The 24,361-nt window shown below is 38.7% G+C and overlaps 3 protein-coding genes across 3 annotated transcripts; all 3 read right to left on the bottom strand.

The window, feature by feature from the left end:
* Positions 1-306: 306 nt before the first annotated feature.
* On the bottom strand, positions 307-6,129 carry timm17a (translocase of inner mitochondrial membrane 17 homolog A (yeast)). The gene is made up of 6 exons (XM_078248954.1): positions 6,046-6,129; positions 4,593-4,692; positions 3,779-3,842; positions 3,373-3,501; positions 2,183-2,293; positions 307-1,225 (listed from the first exon to the last, which is right to left on the bottom strand). The coding sequence occupies exons 1-6, from the start codon at positions 6,069-6,071 to the stop codon at positions 1,149-1,151; spliced, it is 507 nt and encodes a 168-aa protein (XP_078105080.1). The 5' UTR covers positions 6,072-6,129; the 3' UTR covers positions 307-1,148.
* A 2,262-nt stretch (positions 6,130-8,391) lies between these two features.
* On the bottom strand, positions 8,392-13,044 carry lmod1b (leiomodin 1b (smooth muscle)). The gene is made up of 3 exons (XM_078248946.1): positions 12,459-13,044; positions 9,617-11,374; positions 8,392-9,526 (listed from the first exon to the last, which is right to left on the bottom strand). Exons 1-3 carry the CDS (start codon positions 12,744-12,746, stop codon positions 9,500-9,502), a joined length of 2,073 nt encoding a protein of 690 aa, XP_078105072.1. The 5' UTR covers positions 12,747-13,044; the 3' UTR covers positions 8,392-9,499.
* Positions 13,045-14,030: 986 nt separating this feature from the next.
* On the bottom strand, positions 14,031-23,060 carry shisa4 (shisa family member 4). The gene is made up of 5 exons (XM_078248950.1): positions 22,773-23,060; positions 20,301-20,478; positions 17,281-17,417; positions 16,998-17,189; positions 14,031-16,216 (listed from the first exon to the last, which is right to left on the bottom strand). The coding sequence occupies exons 1-5, from the start codon at positions 22,849-22,851 to the stop codon at positions 16,176-16,178; spliced, it is 627 nt and encodes a 208-aa protein (XP_078105076.1). The 5' UTR covers positions 22,852-23,060; the 3' UTR covers positions 14,031-16,175.
* Positions 23,061-24,361: the final 1,301 nt, after the last annotated feature.

The following is a 24,361-nucleotide window of genomic DNA, read 5'->3' as shown; positions in this document are numbered from 1 at the left end:
GATAACGGGTGTGTGTGACACCAACATACAAATATGTGAGAGGAAAGTGCTCCCTTATGTGGCTTTTGTAAACACATCCTAAAAGAGTTAGTTACACAATTATGGCCAATCAAAAAAAGCAATGCTGGTCTGGATGTTTGTGAGGACTACCCTCTAGTGGAGAATGAGCAATCCTGCCCAGGCAGCATGGATAATGGGCAACTGTAACCATACAGTACACTTAAAAATAAGTTTGATGTAAACTCATTCTTTTCACAAGCTAGACCAGAACTAATTGCATATATGTATTCATAACACTACAAGAGGCACACTAAACAACTTATTTCTTTATTGTACCATAGAATATTCTATAATACAGATTTCATACAATATGCATCAATCCCTTGCTTGAGTTTCACCATTCATTTGTACTGCCTATGCCATCCTGTCATTGGCAGCCTTATCCACACCTTTGAGTTGAATGTAAAAGCGCTGTCACATAAAAATGAATTCTCTGATACAACTCTGTACAATCTAAAATAAATAAATCACTTTGAAACAAATCCATAGTGCAGGGATAGCATTGTATCTGATCGGTGTTTGCTTTTATAACTCCGATTTAAATCAAATAAAAAAGGCCAGCCAAATGTCAGCGGCCAGCCCAAGCAGGTGACAATATTTAAGGCAAATAAAGACTAACATAAGTGAACAGAAAGCCTTTACTGTATATACACATAAGTATACCATACTTGTATATAATTCATGATGTCCCGTGTGTGATGTTTTTGTTCGATTCAACAGAGTCTGCGTGTCTTGATCTCCCACTTGTTGGGCTACATGCAGTACATACTGTATATGAACAAAACAGAAAAAAAACACACCTCGTCCCCACAAACCATCCAACAACAAATCTCATCGCATGTCTGCATTAGAGCGATGTAAAGTGAAACGGATGCACATGACAAGGCTGAGAATGGCAAAAAGGCAGATCTGTACATGGCTCTTGAAAGAAGGAAAATGAAGATGTATTTTGTCCTTCACTTGTCTGACACAGTCCATTAAGTTGGGTGCTATTGTTTGATGTGTGGTATTTGACATCTCCATTTCTTCTTTGTAACATCAGCAAGGAATTCAAAAAGGCCTAGTGGATAAGAAGTTGGGGAGTCCTCTCATTGGTATTGTCTGTAGTCTCCAAAGGAGGGGGTGGGCATGGGAGCAGGGGCGGGTTCCTCTGCAAACTGGGGCCCTGGAGAGAAAGAAAAAGTTAACTTTAGCGTGAGAACAGCTGTTAGTTGGTAAGTAGACCCTAGTAAATACCCTAAATTATAAGTATAAATTATAATAATAAAGTATGTGGTGTAGCACTGCAACTAATGAATGTTTATTTTCTATTAATCTGCAGACTGTTTTCACAATTAATGGATTAACCGTTTTGGTGCTTAAAACCTTCAGAAAATAGTGAAAAATGTCCATCACAATTTCCCAAGGCCCCAAGTTGACTTATTTATATTGTCAAACCAACAGTCCAAAAACCAAGTGTGTATGTATGTATGTATGTATGTATGTATGTATGTATGTATGTATGTATGTATATGATATATATATATATATATATATATATATATATATATATATATATATATATATATATATATATATATATATATATATATATATATATATACACACATACACACACACCAATTAGCTAGAAACCTTTTATGCAACACATCTACACATATTGTTACGGCTTTGACTATGATAATTATGTATGCAATAATGTGCGCTGCATTGTCCCTGACAAAAACTAATAATAAAAAAAATATATATATTATATATATTGCACACGTATTTATATTCCATGTTATAGTATGCATCGGGATTAGACGCTGTTTTTTGTGCAAAGCATGCTAGCAGGTGGAGAGGAGACTAATGGGTCTACGGTATAGTCAACAAAGACAAAGCTGTCAGGTGTAGAGCAACCAGAGGTGAAACAGTACTTTTTCTTTGCCACAGCAGAGGTCATCTTTCACAACTATGGAGGCATTTATACCTGGCTGACTTATTGACCTCTGATATTAAGGTTTTAATAGCTGGCGTAAAGGAGGTAGATTTACATACAAAATCATCAGCCTGTGTTATCCGTCAATGCGTCTCCAATCATTTAATGACACAAACTTCCAATGTCAGAAGGATTACTCACCAGTTGGGAACTGTGAAGAGGCAAACCTAGTAAGCAAGATCCCAGCACCTTCTATCAACGCCAGCAGGATACCTCCCATGGCTGCAGAGCCTACCATGGCTACTGGTCCATCTACAGAGGAACCGGGAATGTTAGTATATCACACACACACCCCTCCACATTTCATATAATAAGTAGATTAAACAAGGAAGTTGAGATGTTACTGTATCTTAAAGAGCACCCATTGAAAAATGTCAATGTTCTTTTTGACGTTACATAACTTAAGGCCCTGTACACACACAACACACACAAGGTCACCAAAGGCCAAGTACTAATATGGTGTTTTCCTGCCCCAGTAAGTGCAACAAAATGAACAGGACAGTGAAAAAATGTCAATCCCAGTCCTAAAAAGAGGTCTAATCAGGCAAAAAATTGAAAACACCAGTGCGAGTGGAAAATAACTGTGTAGGATCTAATTACAACGTAGTTCAAATGAATTAATAAAGACTTGACAACTCCAGTTCCTCTTATTCAATGATGTTAATATGCTCATTCCCAGTTTAAATACTGCAAACAGCCCAACCTCACACAATTTCAATAACTCTACTTAGTCAGTGTTGTCAATCACGACCACATCCAGTTGTAAAACATTTAATGAAAATTGGTCAAGAACTATCTACAGAAACAAAAGGTAGCTTTTCAGAAACCACAGGTTGACTTTAGATTTTCTTATGAACTACATGGCTGCAGTTAAGTTTAAATTGAATGTGACAAATAATGGAGATTGATGTTGTATAATGATGCACAGTAAATCCATAGTCTGGAGGAATTGTGTGCCCAATAAACAATGACATCGGACAGTTTTAAGTTCTCACTTCCTTTACTGGTACTGGACAGGTTAGAAAAGTCAGTGACGAGCACAGTGCCTCTCTAAAAAGCTGATATTTACTCGAAGCGCAGTAACAAAAATATTCGGGCATTATATATAAAAAAAATAACCTGCTAAGCAAAAACATTTCCACTTTTTCCAAAACTGTGGCCACCCATTGATCAGTCTTACTGATGCCTCTTTGCACACTGTAGTTTTGATAATGCCATAGGATTACTTTTAAACTTTGTGTTCAGTGTCAAACAGCAACATCATTGTTTCCTTTGGCATGTATGTGCTATCTGTTGACTGTTAACTGTCAGCTTCTTCTAAGCTTACTCACTTCTTGCAGCAAGGATAGCTCCTGTCATGGCCCCACTTGTAATTGAGTTCCAGGGATCCTCCTTCCCTCGTACTTTTACTAAACCACAGTCAATCATGGAGAAGAGGCCTCCCCATACTGCAAAGCTACCTGCAACCCAAAAAATATTAAACGAGTTCAACAAGAAACAGTTACATGATGCTTTGCACTTTTTTAGGCTATTTTGCCTTCACTGTAAGTTATACGATCCAAAATGTCTTTCTTAAGTATCAAATAATCAACAACTGTAGGCTTGAAAAGTGATTAACATAATACAAAGCTGACTACAGTCCCTTTTCTCTGCAAAGGTGAAAACAGAGTGGGTATTTGATACTTAAGATAAAGGTTTTTAGTTTCAGACATATTTAAATTCAGCAGTTATTCTTACCTCCAAGCTGTGGGGCTCTAGTCTTGATGGCAGTCAAGCTACCTCTCATTCGGTGGTTCATTCCCTACAAGAGAGAGCAAACACCAACACAGATCAATGGAAATTCCATGTCAACTCATCACCAGTAGAACCCATTGTTATTTGGGCTTGTGTATACATCATTACAAAATGATGCTATATACCATAACCTTTTCCCAAGATTGTAGATATATTGCTATGTGTGGTACTTTAGACCCTCATCTATAACATATTTTAAGCATAAAAACCGAGAAGCTCCATGTCCGGTAAAAAACATCTCATTCATTTATAAGAAAAAACATCTTAGTTTTCAATAAAATTTTACTTTACTGCTCTTGTTGGTTTTTGTGTGATTTTCTTCCTGTTTTAACATCAAGCCTTTTAACATAATGTTTCCTCTTTTTGGGGGAGAAAGTATTGAGCCTAGTACTGAGAGTCATTGCTTTTTTAGTACTAGACCTACTAATATTTTATGTTTTACTATATTTCCAAATAGGCAGAAAATGTGCCAACACTTTGGCTGACAACAGATAAAGATACAAGTAATTTAGATTATTTAGTGCCCTGTTAAAATTATGTAAATGTGATCATACGATAAAGCAGCTAAAACAATGACATCTCTGCTGAATTGACTGTGCCATTAATCATCCGACAATGACAAAACATAGTATAGCACATGCTGTCAACAGGTGTCAACCCAGTCTCATGTTGTATGTAGTATGATCTGTATAAGGATGTCATAATTTATTAAGACAATACAGCAAGGAATAATGTTAAGCTAAATGTCTGAACTTACTGAGGGTGCATTCCTGAAGCCTTTTACTGCCTGAAAGATTCCTCCTCCGATAGCTCCCATGGTGAAGGCTCCCCCACAGTCGTCCACAATCCTCCAGGGGCTAAAAGCACAAGACAGCCATTAGCAAATGTCATTGTCATGTGTACAGTACATACATACATAGTAGGGCTGTAACGTTCAGCACAGGGCGTTTGGTTCGTTATGCGACTTCCTCGGTTCAATACGCCCTGGCTGTGGCCCTAACAATTACTGTCAAAATAGCTTATTTATGTCTTCTATTCGCCCGCAACAGACAATCAAGAGCGCAAGTTTTATCCAGAAAGTTTTGGCAGTGCACCAGTGTTGTTTATGACATAGCATGCTAGTTGACGTAGCCCGGTTAGTCAAGTTTAACTGACAACGATTTTGATCACTCAATGTGACGTCTTAAGTCACCACCACATAGTGAGCATGAGTACATGCTAACCAATTAAAAGTAAAATTCATAAGTGTTTTACTTTCATTTACTTCAAAAGCTAGGCCTACCCGTTACATTGAAATTAGTATTATGCAAGCAGCGCAGACATTAATTTCCAGAAAATGTTTTTATTGCCAGTTATTACAGTATGTAATAATATATTTTCTTTATTTACCAAGTACATTTTTACACATATGAGAAACATACGAGAAATGTAGCTATGTAATTAGGAGTAGTGGGCTGCCATAGTCCGGTATTTGTTCAGGTTTAGGTAGGAGGACACAGATCTCGACGGGTCAAAGATTTCGGTGCACCGACGCGCAACTCCAATTGTAATTCCATTTAACGTTACCTAGCATGCATGTTTTTATGGTGGGAGGAAACCCACGGGGACAACATGCATACTGCATGATAGCAGGATATGGGTATAAACGTATATAATGCTAAACACTTGCAAGATAAACGATCTAGAATCCACATCGACACTATTACTTTAAGTTACCAGTGTTACGTGTCCAGATACATTGTTGTGCAATCCTAAGGCTGCCCCTCACAGATAACGTTAGCACACAGGTGGCTAACTTAGCTAGCCTAACAATATGCTTTAGCTAAGAAACATCCTTGACTGATACTGAACAGATAAAATTGTCACAGCGGCGCTTGACATTAACTGTGGATCACATATCACCCTGTAGACTCAGTGACTGGAGTAAATTAACTAAATGTAATAGCATGTAGGTGAATGAACCGACAAGGTCACTAACAACGTGATTTAGCACCCAAGGTCTGATGCTAGCACACATCGCCAATACATTTATATGTAAAGTTAGCATTTGTGCTAACTCTAGTTAATAATCAGGATTTGAGATATTTTGGATCATACCACATGTTGTACCATAAAAATAAGTATACACACTTAACGTGCTAGTAACTTCAAAGAGATGACTTAATAAAAACACAGGGTAAAAATGTATTTTATCTGGTTATAAGACTCACCATGGTTCTCTGGCATACTCCTCCATCTTGTTCTTTTACTGTTCCCTCTGCCTCTGACATCACGTGACGCTATTGACAATCTGACGTAACGACATAACGTGATGTCTTAAAGGAGCATTTCATGTGTTTTTAAACAAATAGGTTAGCTTGAGGGAACAGATGTTACATTGTGGGAACAGGTTATTATCTGGTTGTAAACTTTTAGCTTGTTGTTTTGCTATCCTGTGAGTTTTAGCATAAAAAGGGGAAACCGTACTCAACAGCAATTGTTTATTTATTAAGGTCATTGTTTCTCTACTGACAGTTGACCCTGGGGGTCCAAAGTAGCCAAACGGCCAGTATTGGGGGAGATGGAGGTGAACCTACACTGATGAAAAATATCGTGCTTGATCTAGGCAACTTTTTGCATCAGATTATTATGTAGATAAACACAAGAGCAGACTAGTCCTTTATATAAACTACTTCATTTTTTGTATGTAAAAAATAAATTTCCAAGTCCACTTGATTTTTTTATGTAGATCAGCAAGACTAGTATTTTGCAAAGATTTAAAGCCATATTTTAAGTATAACTACTTCAGAAGATAATATAGTTTCAAAGACACCTCCGATTTCTATTAAGATCTTTTTAAACTTTTGGGACTGTTACTGTAACAGTAGTCACACTTTGCCAAACCCTCCTCCAAAGCACACTGAAGGTGAGTCTACTGTAGCTACTCCAGTATTCGGGGATGGGAGGAAAACGTGCTCTGGTTTAATTATAATAATAATTATAATAATAAATAATTTCTTTAAACCTATCAGAATTGTCATGAGCGGTGCTAAACTCCGCACAGATCCATTGCAAAATAGTCGTGCTGAGAGAAAACTCAGATTGGACAGATAGTCTAGCTAGCTGTCTCAATTTACCATAAATAGAAAGTCAACAATAGTCCTCATAAATGACCAGAATTTAAAATTCCAACATAAAGAAAGCGGAAGGAAACGGAAAATACATGCATCCAGCAGAATTTCCTGCAGCGCTGGAGCAATCCCAGAAGTGGAACGCCTAGACTACTGCAACAGTGTTTGTGTCTGTTCATGCAGAGACCCTGTATTTTCTATTTTCATCTTATTTTTCTGAGTGCGGGACGTTTATGGGTGTCAGCAAAGAGCCTCTGATGGGCCCACGTGGGTGTGTAACCCCCAGCCAATAACAGCGTGCAGGTAGTGCAGCCCGTTCTCATTCCCAGGTAACGCCGCGAAAGAACAAAACATTGCACCATAGTTTTATTAACAGATTTTGGTTCCTCTGTCAAAACCTTGTTTGAAGACCTTTATTATATTAGCTGACCTACTGTATATCAACTAATAATATAAAGGTCTTCATGCTAACATGTTGTTTATATACATTTGTTTTTAATCCGCAAACTGGGTTTATGTTATATTCGAGGAAATGGGGGTCAATAGTGGCCCCCTATAGCTGTTAATTTGGCCATGCTACAAAGAGGAAGGGACCTTAATATACGATCAACTTAAAGACTAAATTAACTACAGTATACCTGTTGTGAATATATAAGAATATCCACTGAGTTACTTTCTGCATACAAATAATCACCAAGTTCTCCTTAGATCCCCTTTGTTGGCGCTGAACAACCAGTAATCTCAACATTTTCATTCCTTCCCCTCTTTTTCCTCCTTCTGAGATCAGTTCCGTTGGTCAGGGTACAGCCGGGAGACAGACCGCTGGCCTGCATCCCATTATTAGGAACAAGAAAGGAATGAATTGCAGAGCAAGCTTTCATTGAGAAATGCCCAAATATAGGCATTTCATGGACGCAGAGGCTGAGGCAGGGCGATGGAGACATAAACTGGCTTGCTGCTGCTGCTGGTGCTGTTCTTAGGATGATGGCGTGTAGACACTACACAGCGCCCACTGTTTCCCTGCAGCTTTTGACATCTAATGTAAAGAAATGTTCTTCATTTCTGGTTGCAGAGACACAGGCATGTAAATGAGTGTAGCTAATGATGGAGAGATTATTTAAATTGACTTAAGTTGTCAGAATGCACATGCAGTAGGCTATTACAGGAGTCCTTTAAATATGTTATTTATGTTGCAGGTTAATTGTTGCTATGGATACATATCTATGTATGGCTCTGTATATACTGTGCATACAAGAGCTAGATCTGAAGTGGAATGCACACAGTGAAAATGGAAATACCCAAGTATAAAATTAACAGTGAACAATTTCATATAGAGCATAAACCAACTGAAATGAATGACAGCTTATTTTCAGTTGTATTTCATTTTACATATACTGTACATATTCTCATTGTGATATCAGCCAGGCATAACATTACACTTGTGACTTGTCATTGCAAACATACCACAATCTTTTATTGAAGACATACAGGCACTGTAAGAAAGGCATGTGTAATCAGATATGAAAGAGAGTCCTCCGTTACAGAGTGCACATACAGTATAAGTGCCTCTCTGATTTTTGTTTATCACATTAAATTCCTTTTTGAAATGACATTCACTTAAAAGTATGGCATAAATCAACAGGAGGGTTGATATAAGCCAGTAATGGTTTTACAAAACCCCCTACGGTTAAGACATGTGGGTGTATTACATTACAAGTTTTGTAAGGTATTCAAACACCAAGGCAGAATGATTCTGTACAAAAAATAACATCAGATACTGAAGGACAGCCATTTGCACTTCCTGATGAAAATGCATTATATAATTATTTCCATGCTCAAACTCTTTCGTCATGCACCAGGATTCCTCTGGGCTGCTTTCCAATCCATTAAACCCTGCCTGAGATTTCTTGAGATTTGGCAATGAGACACACAAAGACCACCATGACCTTTTTTTCTTACCCAGATTGTTTTAAGTCAGGCCGCCATGTTTGTTAATTCCCTGATATTTCCACCATTTCAAAATTCCCAGTTTGAACAGATTTACAACTTACAAGTATAAGGTGGATTTCTTCTCCACTAAAAATATATGGTCAAATTAATGTCCACTATATCACTGATAAAAGTTTTTGTATAATAGAATTTTATAAAGTTATTTATATCTCTTAATAAGCTCATCACACATCCCCACCACGCTCATATTCAGATGCATACACAAGCCAACCTGTTATATGACCGGCTTCATATTATCTAGTGCAAATAACCAGCAAAGCATCAATATGTACTGAAGACAAACAACCACAAAGCTCAAGGCACTCTATGCAGTCGGCTAATAGAGAGCCCTGCATCACCCATTCTCCCTAGAGTCCTTTTGGTCCAGTGTTTTTGGGCAGAACTCATAGTGAGGGCTAGTCATCTGACCGATGGGCATCTCATGCTTCACTTTCTCCATCCGTCCAACGGCGCAGTTCTTCGACTGCATCTTGGGAGTGTCGAGTTTATCTCATCTCTATTCTCCCTCTCTCTTCTTTTTCACTTCATATTCCAACAGGAAATATTACTGCAACCACTTTGGCACCGGCACCTGTGGGGAAAAATAAAATGTAAGTATGTGAGGATATATTATTGTAGCTCCACCACAAGATACCTAAATCCATAAACCCATCATACATACCTTCTTGAGTTGTTTCTTATCGCTTCCTCTGATCGAGGCAAGCAGTTGGTCCCTTGAGTTCTTACAACCACCTGGGCTTTTTCCATCCAGCTTCCTCTGCGACACCGGGGTCAGAGAGTTCCTCAGGGCGTCTACATCCAGCATAGGAGGCGGAGGAGGTGGAGGTCCACAACCAGGAGGAGGCGGAGGTGGAACCGGACCTCCAGCTCCTCTCTTAGGAGTCAGCTTTGGTGATGGCATAGGTGACGGTATGGGAGAAGGTTTGGGGGAAGCTCTGGGCGAGCTTCTCAGCGATCCTCCACCACCCACCTTGGGTACCTCCAGTGTGCCCTTCTTCTCCCCATTGGCCTGGGCCTGCTTCTGCTCCTGCAGGCGCTTCTGCCTCTGTCGGTCCATGTTGCGACTCAGTATGTTTGTTGTAGTCATTCTGGGTCCAGCTAACTCAAAGTGGTAGCCCAGTTTGAGCAGGGTGGTATTTTCTTTCAGGATCTTGGTCATCTCCATCTCCGTCTTCCCGCCACAGATGTGACGCTGGTTTTGAAAGCGAAGCTCAGTCAGCGTGGAGTTGTGTGGTAGCGCCTGGATCAGAGATAGGATGCCCTTGCCAGTGAGATGGTTGGAGTCCACATTGACACTGGTGATATTCTTGTTGCTGCGTAGCGTGCCTGCGATGGCATAAGCCACATGGTCGTCCGCACGGCAGTTAGCTAAAGCAAACGTCTTAACATGGGTGTTCTTGTGCAAAGCCTCTGCAAACTCGATGAGTGTTTTGGTCTTAATGACTTCTGAGTTGTTGACGTTGAGCTCAGTGAGGGAGGGGTCGTTGCTCCGAACCTGCTCCATTAGCTCATCAAACATGCTTGAGTCTTCGTCCTCCTCCTCTTCCTCTTTCGCCTTGCTGTGTGGGGTGTTTTTGGCCACACAGTTGCCAGGTTTCTCACTTTCCTCTACTTTTTGAACTTTTCCTTCACTCTCCTCTTTTTCTTTTTTCTCCTCTCCTTTCTTCTCTGTGCTAATCTTCTTCTCCTTCTCTTTCACGTGGTCACTATGGTTAACCAGCTCTTCTCTATCTGTTCTTTTCTCTGCCTTGTCATGTTTCACCTGCACCTCGCCCCTCTCCGATGGTTGTCGCTCAAGTTTGACATCAGGCTTGTTTTTATCTTCAGCTTTTTTCTCCTCTGCTTTAGGCTTCTTCTCTTCTGATTTACTCTCTGGAGCCGGGCTGTCTTGTGCCTTGCTCTGCTTCTCCAACATTTTAGAGACAAGTCCTTGTGTCCTAAAACTCTCTGATTTTCTCTCCTTTTCCTTGCCCACTTCCTTTTCATGTTTCTCTCGTAGCTTTGAGATAATGTCTTTGGTTTTGCTCTCATCTCTTCTCCTGCAGTCTTCTTTCTTCTCTTTGCCGTCATCCTTTTTTTCCTGTAACTTAGAGATCATATCCTTTGTTTTGCTACCTGTGCTCTCTCTGTTTTCTCTCTTGTCTCTTATCTTATTGTCCTCTTGTTTCACCTTCTCTTTGGTCTCCTCTTTCACCTCACTCTCTCTACTTTCCTGCTTCCTGTATCTACTCGAAAGCCGACTTCGCTCCTCTTTAGAACTTTCGGGACCTTTGCTGTTTCTTTCGTCCACCTTAATATCTCGTTCATTTGAGACACTAGCTTGTCTTCGTAGCCCGACTGTCATGTCATCGTTCCCCTCCTGGCTCAGGCCCATCTTCCTCAGATATTCCTGCTTCCGACTCTCCTTCTTTGTCTCACCCTGCAGGAGGACATATATGTATGATATGGAACATTATATTAGTGTTATATCTGAAAGCAAATCAGTTAAATATATGCCAATACCAAAAACATGTTATATTGTTTAATCAAAAAGGAGTGTGTCAACAAATGTAGTGCCCTAAAAGAAATCACAACAGATACAGAACAAGGCCATTATAATGCCATTATTAAGATCAGTTATTGGGCTATACAGTAGAATTTACAAACATACAGTGTGTAATGCATGTAAAGTATGTATAGTATGACGTAACACCTAATACCCATGCAAATACTGTATTCCTTTACTGTCAAAAAGCTCTTTGTCCATCTGCTCACTGTAAACATGCATACTCTCTCTGACACAATATGGCATGTGTGTTTACAGTGAGCAAAGGGACAAGGAGCCATTTTTATAGTGCAGGGATACATTTGCAACGAGTACCTTGCAAAGTGTTTTATTTGTGAGTCTCCATCTGTTTTGCTGTGTGAGGCCGTGGCCCTGGCAGATGTATCCTTAAAAGGCAGTGAGCGTAGGAGCAATCAACCAAGGAATTCCATCAGCCCGGGATTAAGAAGCTCCGCAGGGCCTCCGCTCCATCGACTGAAGTGCCTCTCCTTTAAATACACAAACTGCAAGAAACCTGGTTCCCTGACACTAAAAGAAGGAGGGCTCTTTTATAGCATGTCACAGGAATAAAAGAAATGGTTTGGTGTGTTTCTGATGCTGTTTGCCAATGCATGTCAGCAAGCTTTAAGAGTGGCAAACAATATTTTCCCTGGCACAGAAGCCAACTCTACACTATTTATGAGCTGATGGACTCAGGGTGCATGGGATCCAGTTGGCGCTTTGCTTCAAGCAAAATGAAAGACAGCACATTAAAGCTATCATTAGAAATACCTCGGGGACAGTGGATGTTACGTAATCTATCAGTCGTGAGTGCGTACATTGTCGTTTGATTTAATAAACTCCTCCAAAGCCACCCATCTGCTGGTCCTTTTTATGAAAAACGGTTCAAATACAAACATCTGAAGAGAGTTAAAGGTCAAATCCAAAACAAACCCAGATAACTTAAGCATTCACAAACCTCAAATGACTGTTCCCTCTCACTGAGCCTTCCTTTTCGGTCACTCTCCCGTCTGCTGTCAGGTTTAGCGTCCCGGACATTGTTGCTCATAGGTGGCTGCACAGCTTGGCTATCCCCTTGGACAATGATCTTCCCATCCTCTGGCTTGATGTCTGGCACTTTCATCATGTCCTTCTCCAGCTCCTCCATCTCCTCAGGGGAGAGGGTGGACAGCAGGTTGTCCAGGTCTGGGTCCTCACTGACCTGGCGGCCTGTACAGGTCAGGCCTCTCACCTTTCTCCTGGACATGGTTGTCTAAAAAAATCTGGGGTAAAAGCCCGTAGAGAAAAAGAGAGAAATTTGGTTCCTTTGGAGGGACTAAGGGTGTTAGTATAGTAAATCTCTTTATTTAAATCTGATTATTTAGTAATTTCTTTCCTATGGTGAGAAGTTGAGTATTCCCAAAGCTGGCCAAAGCTGGTGTCCTGCTGTCCCGTCGCGTCCCGTTCACCAAAAAGACACCAGAGGCATCAATCCTGATACAAAGAGGCTGGACGCTCAGTCTTGCAGTGAGGGGTAGCAGTGATGAACTGCAAGAGCCTCGCATCATCAAAGTGGACTGTGAGGCTGGGACATTCTTCAAAATCCTGTGAAAGTGCATGTCCTTATTTAGCTTAGGGTACACACTCCTTTAAAGGTAATGGGAAGGGCTGAAGTTTACAGAGCTGCCAGAGCAGAGTTACACAGACTTCCTATTACACAATTTATTTTTATATTGAGAGCAGTTCCTAATTTTTTGTTTAGTAATGAATCTAATTTTAGCAGTTCAGAATTTCACATTAGATTTTCTGCCACAGTGAGAACATCAGTGTTTCTGTTTGGAACATTTATGCTAGATTCACATGGTCAATCAATATGAAATGCAGCTTGGCATACTCTTGAGGCTCTGCTAAAAGCCTGGTGCAGAATAAACAATAACCTAATATCCCGCTGTTTATTACACAAAAGGCGCTAAAATTCAAAAAACTTGGTACATTTTTAAGCCGCACTAATCATGTATTAGATTAAAAACAAATGACTACCTGAAAGTAGCCAAAATGTTTAAGTCAAGATGATTTTAGAAGAATAGTCTGTTAAGGTGACAAAAGTAAATAGAAGATGTCAACAAAGTAAATAAATGAAAAAATAAAATAAAAAATTTGAATATGGGTACAAATCAGAAAAAAATATAATGAATTGTTTTTTTTATAAATATATGTAATGTATTAAAATGCTACTTTTGGTAGCACCTGGTGTGCAGGTGGACTGTAATTGTTTTTAAATATAAAAATGTAAAATGTACATGTGTCACAGTTGTAAGGCAGACCATACAATAAAATCTTGTATAGCTTGAGCACAAATATGCAAATGGGATTTTTTTTGATTAGATGTTGCTTGTGATAACAACAAAATGAATCAATTCTGAACGTGAACATATTCAACATTGTTTTGGAGTAAATACGGACATGGTCCATGGTCAAATGGTCAAAATGATGTAAACACATACTAACCCTTTTTTTCAAATGTTTCATAAGAAAAAGGCACATCACACAGTTGTATTTTTACATTCCAAAGTTAAATTTTATGTTAATAGAAATAAAACTCACTTTATATTACAATGTCATACAATCCATATGACAACAGACAAAAAGCCATAGATCTAGACAAGTTATTATGCCAACTGATGTCAGTTTCAGTAAACACACTCATGGAGTTGGTCTAGAAGCACAAACAAACAGAAACATCATTGATCAAATGTTATGTCAAACTACATATGTAAGCATCTTACCGAGAAAAGTCCAGTGTTCTCTGTGCTTTACAAAGGCTCAACAAATCTGTATAAATGGACGTCGCCATGGGAGGAAACAATTTATGCTGTAAACTAGCAGTACTAGTTGTTTTTTTTTAGAGACAAGATACAGCAGTATGTCTCGAGGAAAAGCTTCAGGCTTCTCTGATCAGCATGATGACAGTGTTTTGTTTTATTTGACTTTGAGGTTGAGATACATACACCTGAATAAAGATAATTATTACCCATTAGTCAGACAGCTTACTGTACAACACATGCTTGAGATGTCATGTTTTACAGTTCATACATCTTACAAAAAGCACAGGGCTGTCCAAGATGCTAAACTAGACTGCTAAACTATAATTACAGGTTACAGGCCCTGACCTCACTGGAACCCGAAACCTTAAGTGTGAATTTAAAGGAATAGTTTGACATTTTGGGAAATACACCTATCTGCTTTTTTGTAGAGTAACGATGAGAAGATTGATACCATGATATCTGTTGAGATTGGTATTGATCTTCTTCATCTAACTCTCAGCAAGAAAGCAAATAAGCATAATTCCCAAAATGTCAAACTGGTACTTTAAAGTGAAGTGGTCAGAAAAAAATCTACTTTTTCTGACCACAAGGGGAGAACCCATTCACAGAAAAAGGTAACCTCAATAATAAGAAATACCAAATGCTAAAACATCATATGTTATGTTACAATAACAATACATTATGTTTAAAATAACTTGTTACAATATCATAAAATATTCAGCTGAAGAACAGATTTACAAAATATGTATTTAAATAGTTAATCCCTTTTTTTCCCGTTGTGGTTAATTTTTCTAAGGCGGGACATTTTGTTTAAACTAAGCAGCATGACCTGCAACTCCCCCGACCTGATATGTTACAAGAAATAACAATTTAACATGAATTTCACTGGAAAACATACCAAATGGCATTATGGGATAAATCTAAAGACTTCTAATTCATTTAAAACCAGAATAAAGCAAGAGAGAACAGATTTGACTGGGGTAGCATGCTGATGAGATGTTACATTAGAATTAAGCAGCTAATATACTACCATGAAGTAAATTAGTCGAGCCAGATACAAAAAAGAATAAACAAAGTTGAAACTAGCAGGTGACTAAAGGCCTCTTACACAGAATTAGGAGTACCATGAAATGGTACTCCTAATTCCTGGCCGAAAAGGCCGTCTGCAAATTTAAGACAGCGTCACACTGCCTTTGAGCATACATGTCACCTTTTTAATCAAACGTTCCGTTTGTTTTTCACTTTAGTCTCTACCACATTACGGGGAAAAAATAATAAATAAATCAAATACAGAAATAAAGACATCATGTCATCATATTTGGAGAGTGTGTGACCAAGAATGTAGCCTTAGGGAGGTATCAATTAATTCAAATTTAACAAAAGTGAGGAAGTAAAGCATTTTTGCCTTTTATAAATAAAGAGGGAGTGCATTATCAGTTTTATGAACCCCTTCTGACCCCTGTTCTGTAAAGTGACACCCTGTTTTTGAGGTAAGTGTGTCAGAGCACAAGTGGCAGCACAGAGTCGAGACGCCAGCCAGATACCTCCTCACTTTAGGGAAGGTGTGACGTCTCTGCAAAACTCGCCGGGAGCAATCAGGTGTCGGGTTGCAGAACACAATTTGAGTTGCGTCAATACTCCAGAAAAGTAGGACAACATTGTAAATAAACATAGAAAAACCTTAAAGTGCCTCCAGTTCTCTTAAACAGACAAACCACTGCTAGTCGAGCTGTAGCGTTTGAGTGTGTGCATGTGTGTTTGAGTGTGAGAGAGAGTGTTGCTGCCTTCTCCTTTTGAAACAGTCCTTTCTCTCAGTTGCTGTTGTTTCCCACTCTGTGTGTGTGTGCATGTGTGTACTGTAGATGAGCCCATCAATGACCAGGATACTGAGGTGGAGAGTAAGGTGGAGGGGCTGAAAAATAAGTAGGCAGAAACATAAAATAAAGTCAGAACTTCATATACTACAACTACATTAGGAATCGTTTACAAAAAAGAAGCACCAAATTCAGTAGGACTCATCCTCAAAAATGTCACAAATAGCTGTGGAGATATGGAGTAAAGTGGTGACTACCATTACCATCTCTAGTGTTGTTAAAAATGTAAAATTTGTGATGGCACTAGTGGAGAGAACATGGAGTCATTTGAATTAAGAGGGGTATATGCCCATGGTAGCATTACATGTGCAAATGTCACCATATTCCATTGCTATCTGCTTTTTAAAATCAGATATACTGTATTGTATCAAAGTTGACTTTTTTTAACTGTTGGTGGTGTAGGAGGGCAGCATCCCAAAAAAAGAGAGTGTTCACCCTCTGGGGGGGATTTCTTGTGTAAATGTTGATGTTGGTGCTACAGGAAAGATCAGGGGGGGGGAGGGGTCACCCAAACACCCTATGGACAATTAAATACTCAATAGATGTTATGGCAATCTGTCCAGTGGTTGTTAAAATCTCTTGTTCAAAGGACGTAAAAAAACAACATCACCATCCACCAGGGCAATAAACACAAGCACGAACCACTTCACTTTCCCAAAAGTAGGTAACACAGTATTTTATATAATATATTGGCACATTTTTTGTTTGCATTGATTTATGTATTTATAAAAAAATAGTCTTTGTTGAGTTTTTTATACTAGTTTTTGTTGTTTGAGCAGATCAACAACATATGGACATATTATGCAATGCTACTCTTACCCTGGCTGTATGCAGGATCCATCAGGTGTGGTGGATAAGGTCCAGGCTGCATCATCGGGTAATGCGGAGGCATGCCAGCGTACAGGGGCGCCATTGGATAACCTGCATGTGGATACTCAGAGGGTCCCAGTGGTTTTCCATAAGCATCATACATGGGCTCCACTGGATAGCTGGCCATGGGGATCTGCTGGACTGTGGGTCAAAAAGTCCAGACTGCTGTGAAGGACAACTATGACCTCATGGTTGTCTGCACAAGCATGGACATAAAGAGTAGAGGTCTCACCATCATAAGGTGTCCTGCCCCTCTGCTGCCTTCTCTGGTAGAGGTAACAGCAGGAGCACATGAAGCAGCAGACCATGGTCGCAATGATCGCCACAAACAGGAGGACGGAAGAGGCAATGCCAGCTAAAGTGGTGGGGCTGAGAAGAGAGACAGAAGAGGACTTAAGTTACAAAGCATTTCCTTTCTTAGTTTGATCATCTCGCCTCACGTTGTTCCCCCCCATCTCGCTAATTACAACCCACTTTACAGGAGGATTAAAGTAGAAATGGCCGTGATGTGAAGCTTTTGATTTAGACACGCTGTTGACCACAGACTGACCCTGAAAGCACATCCCAGTTAATGACGCACACCCTGCATCTCTCTGTCTCTCTACCAGATTCCATCGCCTCATAGTCAAGCAACAAAGCCCTCCATTTCAGCTCAGCCTCTGCCGCCCACTGGGCTAAATAAGCTGCAGGTTGTCTGCCATGCCATGATGGATGGTTTCCAGTGCTGTGGAGGGAAAGTGCCATGTTGCTGTCTCTCGGGGGTACAAGCTTGCTTAGTCCAGTATTATCACGATACGTCACAGGGGATAGCTGATAGAACACATAATGAGAACATCTTACACTGTCGGGACCAAAGCAGGGTCATTAAGTCAAATGCAGCCAATGGGACATGAGAACAGGCCAGTTTAAGAGCAGGGCTCGACAGTAACAGTTGCAATTGGCAACCATTTTGAGATATTGGAAAACCAATTCTTGGCCTTTTTAACATGTAAAAAATAGGGACGGCAAAAAGTACATGACAAAATAAATATCTTAAAAAAAAGTTGGATTAGTGATATTTAAAAATTGCTGTTACAGTCAGAACCGGAACCAGACAACGGCATGTGACAACGCTGTACGGTGCGTTTTCTCACGTGTGCAAAGGCAATTGTTTTAGAGACAATAGCGAAGCAAATTAAGTTGTTTGACTGACTAAGCCGTCAACATCGCAAACAAATGTGCAAATTGATCCAACCGAACCATGTAAACCTGAATAAAAAAAGCAAAAAGGAAATTTTTGATCTTTTATGTCACATTTTCATGATTAGGCTGACATGTAACAGCATAGTCATCTTATTTACTCAAAATATAAGGTGACTAAAAATGGCAACCGTATTTTCTGTTTGCCAGCCTGCCAACCACTTTTAAAAGTTAGTGTTGAGCCCTGAAGAGAGTCCAGACTTCAAGCAGAATGCAGGGTGATGGTGGACAACATTTTCTATATACACGTTTATACAATTCCCTTCCCATTTATATTAAATCCCTTGTACACAAAACATTGTCACCCAAGAAGTGATGCAACAGTTTAATGTTGATATATACACTATTATTAAATCTGATATCTGCACATACAAGACACTTAACCCATCACCAAATTCTGTTACTTCCAGTGCAGTTTTTTTATTTATTTTTGTGATTGTTTCTTAATATTACTATTTATGTATGATGCATACATTGTGTTGTACATCTGTTACATTACACTGTGTTGAAACTCTGAATCTAGCCTTTTTCATCTGACTTTGTATAATAAATTGTTGCAATGTTTCCCTTCCAGACAATGTATCTGTGTGAACCAACCTTGAACCAATGCTCCTTTCCTTTGTGCCCCTTATCTATCTACTGTCACCTCATAGAAATGACTGGAACAACTGTTACTGACAACATGTGTATACTCTAGTGTGTTTCATCAAACCTTCAGAACATTGTAGACCTGAAACCCGCTTTGTGTCACTTTATTCTCCAAGTGCTCGTGACTGCTTTAAGAATCAACTGAAGGTCAAGCCAGTAGATGATAAACTAGCATACAACGTTTTGATGTTTTTTATCCACACGTATTCATCTTCTCTAGTAATTACCTTTGTGACTGTGACACTTGAATTTTCCAGTGTGGGATAAAAAAAAGTTGATCTTATCTTATGATGTTATGAGGTTTACTTATAAGCTTTTTTTATTTATTTTTTTTTATGCTTCTTTCAACCGCCTCTCACTGTCTTTTAGCAACGAATGGACCAGGCTCACGGCAATACGACCGCTTGTTTCACACTTAGGTCACATAATGACACCCATTATATACATGATGACAGTTCCATTCACAAATAAAGAAAGTGAAAGACAGTTGCAAGCTCCAGAAAAACAGTAAGTGGACCTTGGAGGTTAAAACTATTTTGTCACACATTCGTTTCTATCATTTTGGGAGGCAAGATGTTTCAGAGTTGCAATCACTTCAGAGCTACAATAGTGCATTATATGACAGTTATCTAATAATGTGAAAAACTAATTTAAACATGTTTTGCAATACATTTAACATTTAATGTTCCTATATTTTACAATAATACATTATTGCTTTAACCATCGCTTCTAGTAAAGTGTATGGCTACAACTAACAATCTATAACAATAGATCTATAATGTCATAATATTTTTTATAATATAAATGTATCTTTTACTTTTACTTTATAAAATGTGCGAAAATTGTCTCACCACTTTGTCGGAGCACGAGGTGACATTCCTTATCTTATCTGACCAACATTTCAAAACCCAGAGCTATTTAATTTACAATGGTATAACAAAGAGAAAAGCAGAAAATGTTCATATTGTCATTCCATTATACCCACATTTAAAATTATTATGAGTAATTTTATTAATGATTTCTGTATTTATTGTAGGTATTATTCTCTCTCCCCTCTATCTGTAAAGTGTGAATTAAAATGATATAATTGAATGCCTCTTGCTTTGTTTTCACTTATTCATTTGTCAGTATAGTGTGTACTTTGTATGGATGGATTTGTGTTCATAGATGATAGAGGACGCATCTCATTGTGCAGACTGCGGCAACCAATTGTAATCAACAAAAGTAAAAAGTGTCTGTCTTCAGAAAATAAAGGATATGTGATACTGCACTGATAGCCTTGAATTGTGAACAGAAAGACAGACTCTTTGGGTTCAGTAAATTAATAAATACGTCATTAAAATAAAACCCTGCTGCTGCCCCCACCTGAACTGGAAGAGCATGCAGCGTTTCTGCTCCCTCTCTGGGATCATCTTAAAGGCGTCCAGGCAGCAGTAGCGCCGGTGGCAGTTCCCACAGCAAAACGTAATGAGAGGGCAGTCGAAGCCGTTGTGCCAGGTGCCATTTTTATCCACGTACCACAGACAGTCCTCGTTCGCACTGACTGCAAAACAAATATAACACAAAGTGTAAGTGGGATGACACTACAGGGAAGATGATCAAAAAGAAACAAGGAAGCAGAGAGAGAGAGAGAGAGAGAGAGAGAGAGAGAGAGAGAGAGAGAATAAAGGAATGGAGCAGCAGGTCTAACTTCAGTTTAGTCCTCCTTACGATCTCTCAGTTTCACCGACATGCTGTTGTTTCTGTTTTATCACACATTTTCAAATTGAGAAAATGATTGATTGGTTCACTTACAGACACTGCTTTGTTCTGCCTTCAAAAGAACAAATATTTATTTTGATCATGTTCTGGCTTTTCTTTCTTTACAGAGTTCTTATTCCAGCCAAACAGTCATGATGCATTATTCAACAGTTCACTGTGGCAGAGGTTAAAAACTAATTAGGACTTAAGTAAGGTACCCAGGAGATTTAAAGGACAAGGTGTCTGAAATGAAAAAAGGAGTCAATTTATTTATTCTAAAACTTCAACTATGGATTATTTTTTATTATCATTTAAGTTATTGTTTGGTTTATAAAACATACAGTAAAAAACAACAACAAATGCTTGTCACAATATCGTACAGCCCAAGTATGACATCAGCAAAATGTATTATTTTGTCCCACCAACAGTCATAAAAAGCAGCACAACTCTCACAATTGAGAACCTGGACCCACTCAAATTGCTTGCCACTGTAAAGGACAATTTAGTCAAGAACTACACATCATGTACCTTTTTTTAAATTATGTTATAGTTCTGTGGTCTCTTGGGAGACTAAAGTTCACATACTGACTGATAAACATTCTGCATACTTCTTTCATGTGGATGAACACATAGTAAGTCCTAAATTGAGTTGGAGGGAGCTAGCTAGTATTCATATTATTAACATAGAATGTAAGGCACATTAAATTACAGCCACCTGTGCAGGCTGCTAAAAGTCACACCGATTTGTACATTTTACGTGAGTTTTATATGTCTGGGGAAAAAACTGACACATTAAGTGTTTTTGACTATACAAAAAACAAAAATTTATCCTGAGGGAGGCAGCTGCTCTTCCTTGTTGGATTTCTCTGAGTGTACTAAACTGATGGAAACTTCATTAGAGGATGTCTGCAGTACATTGTTGAGTCAAGATCTAACTTGGCTCCTGGAACGGTTCAGACTAATTTTGGATCATGCCCTTTGAGATTTGGCATCAGGAATACTTATTCTGCCATTTGATATTAGCCTTGATATTACAAAATCTATCGTTGTGTAGTATTTTTGTATTGTTGTTTGGGTCTTAAAATTACTGTTTGCCTCTTAACTTGTTGAACAACGGTTAAATAAAAGCAAAATAACGACATCTACAATTAATTGTGATATTATTGCAATATTGTGTTGTACATATTGCCTTGTAATGATTAATTTTTCAGCAAACTTGGTGGTAAAAAAAATAAATAAAATAAAACAATTCTCTAAAATATATGCCTTAAATATAATTTCTATTTTTGTGTGCATTAATCTCCAATAGTGTAACTGTTTACTTATTACTAGCTTGTCAAAGACACAGATAAGCCAAACTATGTTGTTTTGTCACGTTATTCTTCAATTCTAGAAAACAAAAACATACGGCCAGGCTAATGTTGACAATATAGCTACTAATTTTTTGCTGTACAAGCAAAAAGTAAACAAAAACCCCGCATAATTTAGCTAAACAAACACACAAAAACCGTAAGACTATTTCACATAGGACTGAACAAATGAATGCTAGCATTAAATGTAGTCGGACACTAACGTTAAACCATGGCTGTTTATTCATAACATACATTGCGTTAAACTGTGAACAGTTTGCCAATTTCGTTTTTCCTGGGATGGCGAAGGCATGACCCGCCCACTCTCCCTCTGATTGGCTAGCACTCGCTGCCTGCTCTAGTTGGGTTGGTTAGGTTTAGGCAAGAGGAGTGGGATTGGTTAGGATTAGGGTAAAACATGTCAGAGTAAACATCAGGGGCAAATTAGGGCGGGTTCTGCCTTTGCCATCCTAGGGCAAAAAAGTACTCGCAAACGGTATACCGTTAACAGTTTTCCAGGCCTAAAATAAATATCTAGGTTATGTTAAACAGCCAGAAAGCAGCATGTGATCATGTTGCCTGCTGTGAGTATGGCTGTGAGGCTGCAGGAAGATGCAGGAACCGCCAGAGTCTGCTTGTAACGGCTAAAATAAATAACGTCCATTGCTGGCGGAACAGACGTTAATAGGGATCTGCATTTAAATCCGTTAGCTAGCGGCGCGCGGCCTGGATGAAGACCCATACTTACCCTGAGAAGTGCAGAGGACGATGGTGAGCAGCGCTAAAATCAGCGCGATGAGGGACATGTTGCCCGCTGGAAACATCATCCTCGTCCTAATTCAAAACCAAGCGAGCGATATTCTAAAGATGTACAAGTATAACCAGACTAACGGTCGTTCACAGACATTATCCTGGCTCGCGAACAGCATAGGAGATGGGACGGCGTTTACAAGCGGTAATTTATCCGTCGAAATGACATATCGCGTCTGTGACGCCGTTCACCCGGGACGAGAGGAGGATGGTGTTGCCTTCACGTACTGCCTGAAACGTCGGGAACAAAATTCACCATGAAGAACAAGGCCGTTTCAAGATCCGAGTCATCCTATGACATTTGTGCTAAGGCAGTGGTGGAAGAAGTACTCAGATCCTTTAAAACTATAGTCTAAAAATACTCCATTGCATCCTGAATTCAAAAAGTAATTTCAGTAAAAGTACATATCAAAAGGCATCGAAAGTATCATTATGCAGAATGACTCCTTTCAAATTGTTATATAATATAGATTATTATATTCTGTTTTTTTTATAATTAACGATAAATGTAAGAGCACTTTAAGTTTGTAGTTCATCAATGTGGAGCCAATTTAAGATACTTTGTATACTACTAGATAGATTATTAGCCGCCATTAGTCATTGGAGGCACAGCACCTCCAACTTCAACCTGAAATGAGAGATAATGAGTCAGAATAAGGAAAACACGCGTGGGTGTGTTCAGGGTCTGTAAAATCCATGTTCTATTCATTTTTGACTTTCAAGACAAAAGTCAAACACTGAGGCTCTGCCTTGAGTACAAACTGTTACAATTTATTGTGGGTATATGTGCCAAAGATGCATTATTCAGTGTATAATGTAGTTGTTTAGTGTTTTGGCCACATTCTTCTTACCAATATTCTCCTAAAACATACAGGATGTTTCACTCTTCCACACCCTTAAACTGGATACGTGATTTTTAATTCTGAGGAAATTTATGTCTTTAATATTTATAACATTTCCAGCCTGACAAAATGTAGCATTATGTCCATGTTTTATCAGTAAATACAGTTATATTGCATAACAGAAGTATCAACAATTTATTATATTCTTATGGATTGTTATTTTCACCACAGCTTTATCATTCAACTTTTAACAATAATGCTTTCATCATGCACATGTTAACATCTGTCCCAAGGATAAGTCACACCAGAACATAAACACTTCACTTTATGCAGTATATAAATATTTATTAAATGATTTATAACACATTATAATGTAGTTGTATGCAGATATGTGTTCATTAAAAGGTGCAGTAGGTAAGCCTTATAAAACTAACTTTCTGTCAGATTAAATGTTTATATATTGCTTATAAAAGACTAAATATACTTTGAACACTCAGTTTTAATTTTCCCTAAATAGGGGGGAAAAAATGTATGCAGCTCAGTAAGATGCCAGTCTGGGACAGCGTAACAAGTGATTGTATCCTCTGAGGTGAAAGAACATGTATTTTTCAGTTTTAAATAACGGATTTCATTAAAAACGGGATTATAAGAACCTGCATGTATTATTATTTACAGCTCAGGGAGA

The sequence above is a fragment of the Sander vitreus genome, chromosome 4 (genome assembly GCF_031162955.1).
Source record: "Sander vitreus isolate 19-12246 chromosome 4, sanVit1, whole genome shotgun sequence".
In the NCBI taxonomy this organism is placed as follows: domain Eukaryota; kingdom Metazoa; phylum Chordata; class Actinopteri; order Perciformes; family Percidae; genus Sander; species Sander vitreus.
This window is presented reverse-complemented; position numbering and strand designations above follow the sequence as displayed.

Coding starts and splice junctions, on each gene's coding strand:
- lmod1b (XM_078248946.1), bottom strand. CDS start 12,746: ATGTCCAGGAGAAAGGTGAGAGGCCTGACCTGTACAGGCCGCCAGGTC. Junction 11,375..12,458: donor AGAGGGAACAGTCATTTGAG/GTTTGTGAATGC, acceptor GTCCTCCTGCAG/GGTGAGACAAAGAAGGAGAG. Junction 9,527..9,616: donor ATAAGAAACAACTCAAGAAG/GTATGTATGATG, acceptor TTTTCCCCACAG/GTGCCGGTGCCAAAGTGGTT.
- timm17a (XM_078248954.1), bottom strand. CDS start 6,071: ATGGAGGAGTATGCCAGAGAACCATG. Junction 4,693..6,045: donor GAGTATGCCAGAGAACCATG/GTGAGTCTTATA, acceptor TTGTGCTTTTAG/CCCCTGGAGGATTGTGGACG. Junction 3,843..4,592: donor GCTTCAGGAATGCACCCTCA/GTAAGTTCAGAC, acceptor TCTCTCTTGTAG/GGAATGAACCACCGAATGAG.
- shisa4 (XM_078248950.1), bottom strand. CDS start 22,851: ATGATGTTTCCAGCGGGCAACATGTCCCTCATCGCGCTGATTTTAGCG. Junction 20,479..22,772: donor CGTCCTCTGCACTTCTCAGG/GTAAGTATGGGT, acceptor TTTGTTTTGCAG/TCAGTGCGAACGAGGACTGT. Junction 17,418..20,300: donor TGCATGCTCTTCCAGTTCAG/GTGGGGGCAGCA, acceptor CTCTCTTCTCAG/CCCCACCACTTTAGCTGGCA.